The 10378-nt window shown below is 27.7% G+C and overlaps 1 protein-coding gene across 5 annotated transcripts in view; it reads right to left on the minus strand.

The window, feature by feature from the left end:
- Nucleotides 1-1074: 1074 nt before the first annotated feature.
- Nucleotides 1075-10378, minus strand: part of LOC143238212 (uncharacterized) — a 74969-nt gene continuing 65665 nt past the window's right edge. For 4 of the 5 annotated variants that reach the window (XM_076478246.1, XM_076478243.1, XM_076478244.1 and 1 more), the window contains one exon: nucleotides 1075-8473. In XM_076478246.1, coding sequence (XP_076334361.1) covers nucleotides 8312-8473 — 162 coding nt within the window. In that variant the 3' untranslated portion in view covers nucleotides 1075-8311. The remainder of the gene's footprint in view (nucleotides 8474-10378) is intronic. The other variant, XR_013020459.1, reaches the window with a different exon arrangement.

Consider the following 10378-nt stretch of genomic DNA (forward strand, 5'->3'; position numbering starts at 1 on the left):
TCTGGATGGCAATAACCTTAAGAGTGTTATGAATAAAAGGGATCTTGGTGTAACAGTCAAGGTCTCCAAAACCATCCAAGCAATGTGCTGTTGCTAGTGGTAGGACAAATAAAATTTTAGGTTTCATTTACAGAAATATTGAATACAGGTCTAAAATAGGTTAAAATTTAATTTTCTAAATCACTGATTAAACAACATTTGGAATATTGTGGTTAGTTTTAGGCTCCATACCTTAGGAAAGGCATTGAATTGTTGGAAAAAAGTTCAGAGCAGGGTTACTAAAATGGCACATGGGATGGAGGAGTTGTTATATATAGAGAGATTAAGACCCTTAAAATTGTTTTCTCTTGAGAAAAAAAAAGAGTTGGGGGGATCTAACTAAGGTGTTTATGACTTCATAGGGAGTTGATAGTATTTATGCATCAAATTTTTTCATATTTAACAGTGAAAATAGTAGGACTAGAGGACACAAGTATAAATTTTAGCAGAGTAGGAGTTATATTTATTTTTATAACAGGGTGGTTGACCTTTGGATGTTGTGGAGAGTGTAAATTTTAGAGAGTTTAAGAGAAAGCTCGATAAGTATATGAATAAAGGTTAGCATTAAAATTTTTTTCTAAATTTTTAAGTTTTAGTTTAGTTCAGAGGATGGAAATCTAAGATGAACCAATAGGTTCCATGTTGTCCAAAAATAATATTCTATTGCTAATAGTAACAAACAACTCCATTGTCCATTAACTGTAAAGATATTCAGTTTTATGTCTGTGGTAATACTGAATCTTACTTTCCAATATTAGAACATTCATTATCTGCATCTGGTACTGATGGCTTGGCTCTTCCTTGGAGATTTGAATATTGTTCATTAAAATAAAATATATATAAGATGAAATTTATATCTTGATGCAGATGTTAGTTTAGAAATAAACAAACAAAGAGACAAACAATGAACCTAAAATAAATATGGCTGTAGGAATTTGTTTTAGTGCAAAGTTACACAATAGGTTATGTGCACTACCTCTGTCCATCATGGTGAAATCAGTGACAAATAAAGAGACAAAGACAAAATGGAAAACATTTTTCTTTTTACCAGACACAATATCAAGTCCAAGCTACTTTATTGGAAGTTTACTAATACACTTGTATATTCTTAAAATGAGCCCTGCAGGCAACCACATTTTTATTATACTAAATAAGAAATGTCATTTCTGAAATGATTTCTTCATTCCAACATGATAAAAACCACTGAGAGTTTAAGTCCATGAGATTATGTAAACAAAACCACCAGAGCCTAAGCATAATAAAATGATAATTACAAATTTACATTCCTGATAATACAGTTTGGTAAATTATGAAAGCATAAATCATAATTTTGTTGACAAATGCAATATAACCAAAGAATCACAAAAATATATAATACACAAACAATAAAAAAATAACTAAACTTTAAATGGCATTGCAAGATGGATGAAATATCAACAATAGTGTCTAAACAAAATTTTCAATATTTAAACTTTACACTTAACAGATGATCATTTGACTCTGAAACTAACACTAATGTACTTCTAAAATAATGATAGGAAAGTAGTACAAAACTTTGCAGTTTAATACAACTAAAAAAATTTGATAGTTACTGAAAATATGTTTACATAAAATTCTTGTTTACCCAAGAAAACAAATAAAAGAATAGAGTTCCCTTTGCCTCCGACATTATGAATTCTCACCTGTTGAAGTTATGTGCTTTTCAAGAAAATACCAGCCATACAAAACTGTCCATTTTATATCAATTGTTATGGATAGTATTATCATCATACAATTTACTGTCTGTTCCTGCTTCTAAAGCTTCTTGTGTTGTTTCAATTCTGCCATACATGTATAAATTGTTTCCTCATTCAAAATTTTAATGCATTAATACTAAGTACATCTTACATATATTTCAAAAAATAAATATATTGAGGAACATTATGTATCAGCATTGTTAATCTAAAGTTTGTGACTTCTTACAAAAAAAAATATTCTGGATATATTACTTACTGCAGTGATCTAACTAAATTTATAGTTATTTCTTGTAAATTAGACACTAACCTTAATTTGCATAAGAAATTAAAATACATATTTTAATTTTACAATAAAGTATTGGTAATATTATACATACCACTAAACAACTTGGTTTGTGTTCCAAATATAAAAGGCAAAATGTCTATTTTCTTAAGATCTCACTGTTTTGAAGCTATTTTCAAAATTATTTACCTATTCAGAAACATTTGTTAAAAAATCAATGCAATAAATAAAACAAAAGTTACAACTTCAGTAAATATGGCTTTGATACTTGATTATCTTGCAATTATGATATGATATAGTATTATGTTGGATCAATAGATGGAGATGTGAAAACAGGCTTTTAACAGATGTCTTGCATATTTAGCAATTTAAAAATAAGTTCCAATAGACCTGAAAAACATAGAGTTCTTTCATTGTTTGTCATTTGAAGGTTCACTTTATTCCCCATAAAGATGCAACAAATGAAAGTGATACAACAATTCAATATTATAGTTACAGCCATACTGAGTTGTTATTCTCAAATAATTTAAATTACTCTTGGCTCACATGCTCAGACTGAAAAAACAAAAGGCTATATACAAACAGAAGAAAAATAAAGATCTTGAAAACCTTTCACACATATTATACACAAAAGAAATATTTACATTTTAAACAAAGATGAAAAGATTTTACTGCTATCCATCACAATAAACATCAATGACATGCAGATTTAATATCAAATTAAACTCAACTTTTTCCTTCTTCAATCAAACAGTTATATGTTTTCACATGAGCTGATTCTTGGGCAGATATGAATGGTTTAGCTACTTAGAACTATCACATTCAATTACAAAATTTATAGTAATTCACAACTTGTTGGAAAGATACTACTAATAATAAACCTAAATATAAACAATTTACATAGAGCTGTTTCATCACTCTAACTTTTCTACTGTTGTGTCATTGAAATTAGATTACTATTACATATTTTAGTGTAGTATGAGTTACATTATGCATTCTATTGTATTAAGGCTTATTTTTAAATACTTAAACCTGCATTTTAATAACTATGATGTTGTTCTGACATCAGCTCCATACTCTTGAAATATACTTGATAAAATAAAGTTTAAACGTTTTGAAATAATTTATTTCAAATATGTTTTTGCTTTATTTACTTGATAAAATTCTGAAAAAAACAAAACACTTTTCATGCCTGAAACAAGTCTTCAGTTAATTAGATTCCAGAAGTCTAATTTAATAAACAAACATGTACCATATTGTTTTCTGCAAATGTCTTGTTTGGCTTGGAACGAAGGATGAAATTTCAGTAAGGAACAATGCTAATACAATGCACAAGAACAACCATTTATCAAGGTTCCAAGTAATTTATACATACACCCACCTTATAATCACCCATGAACAAAATGTATATTATTTTCCTTTTTATATTTAATTATTATAAACATTAAACTAAATAATGGAAGACAGTTGTGAGATTCAATATTATATGTTACTTTTAATCATGTCCAAGAGTCATCTGACTTTTTTCACATAACATGTTAACCCTAGTTTTAATGCAAATCTGTATAGAGGTCAACTCCTCTAATCAAATCTTGAAGTTCCTTCAGCTGAACATTTCAGTTTCTAAGCCAAAATTTCAGTGAAACGTATTTTGCAACTAAAAAAATAACCTGGTAGCTGCAAAAAGGAATTAAAAAAAGGTGGAAAAATAAAGATGTAGAATCTATGTAGGGCAACCTACATTGCTGAATGTGCTTTATCTTTTATTTATTTTGATATAAAAAAAACTAACTTGCATGTGAAAATACCAATGAAACAATATGATAGAAAAAAGAATATGACTTTAACAGGTAAACACCTCAACAACTTCAACATCAAGTTTCATATTTCAATTTTTACATTAAATATGTTTACATTAAAGCATCTAAAACAACTAAAACATTAAAATATAATTTGCTGTTGTAGTAGTGTTCTAACTTTAAAATGTTCTTTAATTTACAACTTTATTTATGCTAGGTACTTCTAAGAGCTAAAGCAAACACCACAATCCTCATTATGCTTGTTTATTTCAAACACAAATTTTACTAAATTGTTTTATTCAAACACCAAAATCCCATAGTGTTTTTGTTGGAAGTACAGAAGCCCCCAAAAGGTTTCATCAAGTTTGTTTTTTTTCTTAGCTTATTGGGTTATTGTATATGTGTGTCTATATAAATCTGCCAACTGGTTAATATTAATTATTGTTCTTTTGATACAGATATATACTTTTTTTGCTATATCCATTCACTTTGGAAAACATAGCTAATTGAAAAAGAAACATGTTAGCTACTACATAATGTTGATAGCTTTACTCAAACTAAATATTCTTAATAAGACAATATAAGTGCATATTTTAATATTCTCCAAAAAACATACTGAGACATGACTGACAAATCCAACAACACAGTATTGTATCAACTCTTCCAAGAGTGTTATTTTAACATTACATAAAAGATAACAGTATAGATGAAAACATAACTGTTAGATATAATTCACTTAACTGGTGTGTTTCTGCTGCTCAGTTCAAAAGAATTATACTAGATACTAAATAGTCAATTGATCCTAAAAGGTAACAATAATTTCAACTTAAATTTTCACTTCCACCTTCCAGATTAAGTTAATATATTTATCAGTTATGAACAAGGATAATTACACTATCAAAACCAATTATTTACATATTTTAACTTAAAAGCAATTTTTTAATATTCCTAAAAATTATGTTAATATTTGAAAAAAAAACTTAATCTTTTTGCACTAACTGAAACATGTTATATGCCAGTGGTGTTCATGTGCTATGAAAATAAATAGAATTTTATTTCAATAAACAATATTGTTTATGAATTTGACAGCTTATACTTGATTAGTAACAAAAGTCACTGAAGAGGGTTGAAAAATTGTCAACTGAGCACACCTGAAACACTGACAATTAAACTCAGTCCAAACATTATTAATTCATCAAAGTTGAAACATCATCATTACTTATGTCACCTTTAAAGATGACTCATTAGTTGTATCTCATATTTCTCCTGATAAACAAATCATGCCCTAAAAAATCAAATGATTATACACAAGTTTTATTACTTTAATATTTCTGAAATACTGATATCAGGTTTGAAAAAATTTTTTATATTCATAAATTATAAATTTTACTTCTGCAAGAATTCAAAAGGACACTTTTCAGTTGGAATGAACTTTCCTTCTAGAGCAACTCAAAAGGATGTTTTTCATTGGATCTAACATTCTTTCTGCAACAACTAAAATGGATGTTTTTTAGCTGGAATAAACTTTTCTTATATAACAACTCAAATAAAAGCTTTTAAGCTTTCAGTTAGATCCAACTGTCTATCAACCGTTTTTCTTTTTTGTACAGATAAGTTCCATCATGCACATTTCAAATTTTAGAAAAACTTTGGTTAGGTTTGACATATTTTTTTTATTTTGGATCAAAATAAAGGATGCTAGGCAGTCTAGAAGGACTTAAAAAATAAAAAAAATATAATACTTAGAACAAAAAATTCTGACTAACAAAACTTCAGCAGACTTATACACAAAAATAGAGGGCAGACAACCACTCTACTCAGTTTATATGCAGATTAAGCCACAGTCTGACAAAACTTACATGAATCAGAAGAGTAAAATCTGATATATTTTACAAAAAAAATATTCAAGTTGATAAAATTACAAATAGATGGAAATGACTTCCACAGATTCTGACAAAATGATACTGATAGTGGAAGAATACAAATTTCTAGACAGTGAAAAATTCTACCATTAATATTTACAACCATGGACTTCATTGTTATGGGTCAATTTCATATCTTTCCCCTGAATGGCCAGTTTTAGATAATATACATAAAACAATAACCCTTTGCAGGCTACTTGTAAACCAGTGGGATATATTAAAATTAAACCAGATTCTACTTTACTGTAGGATATATGGCAAACACTGTCAACATATTGTGACATTAAAAAGTAGACATGCTCACTATATTAGTTCACATATCTACATTCTATGTAATAAATCTAATGGTCATTATATTAACTAGAATAACTTTCTGCACAGTTCTGGACCTTTCACTTAAGATATGAAAAATTACAGCAACACTGTATTGGGTAATATCTAAAAATACCTTAATGTTCAAAGATACTGAACACATGGTACATAGATCACAGGTGTGAGGCAGTGAAAAGTTTTTTCAGAATAAACATAATACTAGAATAAAACATTCAGTCACACAGATGATTTTACATGATATATTAATCTGACATAATATTTCACTCATTTCTAAAAATGCTGCAGAATAAAAAGAAGAGATATTTTTCACCTCAATCTTATAACTAAAAGAAACTATGACAAATTTTTTTATGACTCAAAGAATATTCACAAATATTTTATTAATCAAAATAATCAAAGCAAATGACTGATTTTTTAAATACTTGGTATTATAATACAAGTTTTTTCAAATATTGAAAACAGTTCAGTTTACACGTAATGAGTAAGACTAAAATGAAGCATTTACAACTTTATGTGTGTAGCACAGAAAATATAAAATTTTTTTTATAACTCTATAAAATAAAAAGCCCTTTTTATTTTAGCTATTTCATGAAAGCTATATGTAAAAGTAATTGAAGTAAATAAAAATACAATTTCTTTGTACTGTTACATAACTCAAAACACTTGATGTTAAAAATAGTAATGTTATAACATCCTAATAACATTGTTTTTTTCAGCATCATGAGGTTACTAAAAAAAACAAAACTATTTTCAGCCAATGATCTGTATGACAAAGTTGGGTTGAAGTTTGTTGTTTAATTTAATTAGCTTTAAAGATGTAGTTCATATGTAATGGTACACTTTACTGCTCCAAATGTTACAGCCTGTAGCTCTATTATAACATCACAAAATCACCAAGTAGTTATTTTTATGAATCAACTTGTTAACTTTTAAAGATGACTTTTTTTTCATTTCTGAAAACTATGATAATGAAATATAAAAAAAAAGTGTTGATATATTACAAAATTTAGAATGTAAGACATTATTGGACATTCTGATATTTTTACTTCTTAACCTGAGCTTCAAGCAGTAAATCTAGCAGAGTGAAATTGCTTATTTCATTTCAGAAAATTAATATTCTATTATTTGCAAAGGTAGTTTCATTAGTTTACAATAATAAAATGCTTTTTATTTCAATTGTAAATAAGGCTTTAGTTAAGTCTATGGTAGCAGATTAAACCATGTTTAACTGTGTCAAAGAATGAGATACTTCTAACAAATATTACTTTTCTGCTTCAAGGTGTCATGAGATCAGAAAAGATTATTTCTTTTTTCATAGCTTAAGCAAGAAACCACATAGTACTGCATACATAAACACCAAAGTACTATATTAATATCGCAGCAAAGTAAAATGGAATACAATAACACATTCTAATAAAAACTAAATAATGGTAAGTACAAATTTACATTTCTTTTTAAGGATATGGAATATTATATAAATGTATACATATAACTGTTGTTTAATAATATACTGAAAGGACTGTTATCTTTAATAATTCAAAAGATGTCTATCTTCAGCAGGCTTGTTAGTTTTGTACACAAATAATTATTTTTCTTGTATGTAAATTACATAAAACTTAAATATCCACATCAAATTACATGCAATATACACAAAACTCTTGATAACTAGTGTTAAGTAATTCATGAACATATGTTGGTTTTGTTCACAATACAAAATGCTTATTGTATACATAAGCATTATACAGGTAAACTTCAATGCACTATCACATTAACATACCTTATACAATTAGTTTAGAGCCAACAGCTAAGAAAATAGCACTGAAAGTTTTGGCCATATCTATTATATGACTAAATGCTTTTGCTTTAATGTTTTGATTTTAAGGTTTTAAAATTTAGTTAAAAAAAATGGAGAAATCAAGTGTAAGAACAAAAGTTCATTTTAGAGCAACATACTCCAACACTTTCACAAATATTACAGGTACAAATTGTTTATAACTGCTTCACTCTTGTTTAGCTTGGAGACTTGAAAACATCAGTTTTTGGACTATAGATAATTGCTGTTACTGTATTTATGGTAATGTTTATTAATTTTTTCTATTGTTAGCAATGAGAAATTAATGTTTAAATAAAAATTTAAATTATGATGGCCTTTAATGAAAACTACACATAACATGTTAAGGAAATCTTCAACGTATTCAGTTACACTTCCCATAACATCTGACTCTCTATAGCTTCTTTTATAGCCTGTTGACAAAGAGGGGTTAACCACTGCTTAGGCAAAATGTAGGCTTCATTATCCAGCGTTACTTTCAGTTTCTCCCATAAATGGCAGCGCATCATGGCTTTGGTTGCTTCCATTACCTAAGAAGATAAAAGAACTTCCTGTTAGTTAATACTTTCCTAGCAGTAGTCCACAGTGTGATACACAATTACTGTATCACAGAAATGTCTGGAATTATGCAGTCACATTCTCTTTATAATTCTCTCATTTTGTTTAAGCAGTATTTTATAATATGTTATATAATACAGACAGAAGAAGACACAATTAAAATTTCAAAGATTCAGTTGTACAGAATAAAATGGAAATTTTAATAAGTGTTATTTATCTTGTGACATTAAAGAAAAGTTAGTAATTTTATTTTCTCAATAACATGTCTTTAGCTTAACCCTCAAAACAATTAGTTTGTTTTCATACCATGCCTTAGTGGCAGTGAACTTCACATATGTCATTACATTGAGTTATTTTATGTTTTAACCAGTTTTGACACTCAATGGGAAAAAGAAAAAAACAAAAAACTCACTAGAAAAAATATATGAAATCACTGACTTTTCATGCAAAAAATTGATAAAAAAAGGAGAGACTTTTGCTTAGTGGGATTTATTGTAATATTGATTGTACCTTTGATTACATGTTTTTATGTAACTCGTATATTACATTTCCTGCAACTAACAAAGAAACAAATCCACAAATAGTTTAAAAGAAATGTGTTTAAAAAGTAAATTAGATTCATGTGCAGAGTCTTCAGGATTTTAATTCCATGGTAATAATTCTTTAATAATATTAAGCATAACTAGATATACAGCAAATCTTGAAGCTAACTTTTCTTGGCCACTGGCAAAAGCTTGTAGTTACCTGTGAAAGTGCCAGCCACAACAGTTTACAAAAACCAAAATGCGAGAAATACAGTTTATGAGAAGCGTGCTCTTAGCAGGTATAATTAGCAAATTGATGCACGTTTTCAGAAAACATCACATTTTCAGTTCTGTATATATGAATAGACTATTAAAGTATACCATCTATATTTGTAATAATAATAACCATATCCTAATATGAAAAAAATGAAATATAAAGAAAACTAATATACAGCTGTTTTTACTTCTTATTCCAAGCTTTGGAATTCAAATAAAAATGCACTGAAATGATACACAAAAAAAGTAAAGTAAAAGCTTTTTGATAAATTTTCCATGAATGGTTTTTCTATAAATGTTGTGCTAGTAGCCAACTTTTGTTTATGAAATTTGGCTTTTCTTTACAACTGATATAAATATTCATAATGTCCTAGGAGTATCCACTAAAAAAATGCCAGTGTTCCTAGATTATTTCTGAGTAAAATCTAGAAAACACTGGCTTTATGCCAGCTAGCCACAGCTTATTTCAAGTCATGGAACCTTGATGATTTATACTACACACTAGAACCACTGGCTTTATGCCAACTAGCCACTGCTAATTTCAAGAACTGACATATATAATTAGTTTTTGTTTGTTTCTCTCTATAAAAAAAACATACATTAACTACATTTCAAATAAATAATCAAACATTAGGTAAATCATCTCACAGACTCAGAAAAAAGGTTCAGTAGTTATCTAAAATCTAATTCACATTAAAATTAACTCAATGAAATCAGTTTAAAGTAGTTAACTCAAACCTCATATTTTATATCTCACTCTATGACAAATAACTTTGCTTTACAGAATTATTCAGTACAAAAGCATTTCTTTCCATAATTATTTTTAAACATTCTGAATAATTTAGAAATAGCTTTTGTGTAGTAGCATTTGAACAAAACATTTCCTAAAAATTCACTTTGTTTCCATTAAATCTAAATGCTTCCAAATAATATTTATACACATTGGTTGTCATTTGCATTAGTGAAAAAAAAAAAAATCATGTATCTTTTAAAGATTAAGCATCTCTAAAGATGTAGTTTCAGTTATGGTACTATGAAATATGCACTTTCATAGTTCAAACGAGAAAACAAATGATG

The sequence above is a fragment of the Tachypleus tridentatus genome, chromosome 13 (genome assembly GCF_004210375.1).
Source record: "Tachypleus tridentatus isolate NWPU-2018 chromosome 13, ASM421037v1, whole genome shotgun sequence".
NCBI classification, from domain to species: Eukaryota; Metazoa; Arthropoda; class Merostomata; order Xiphosura; family Limulidae; genus Tachypleus; species Tachypleus tridentatus.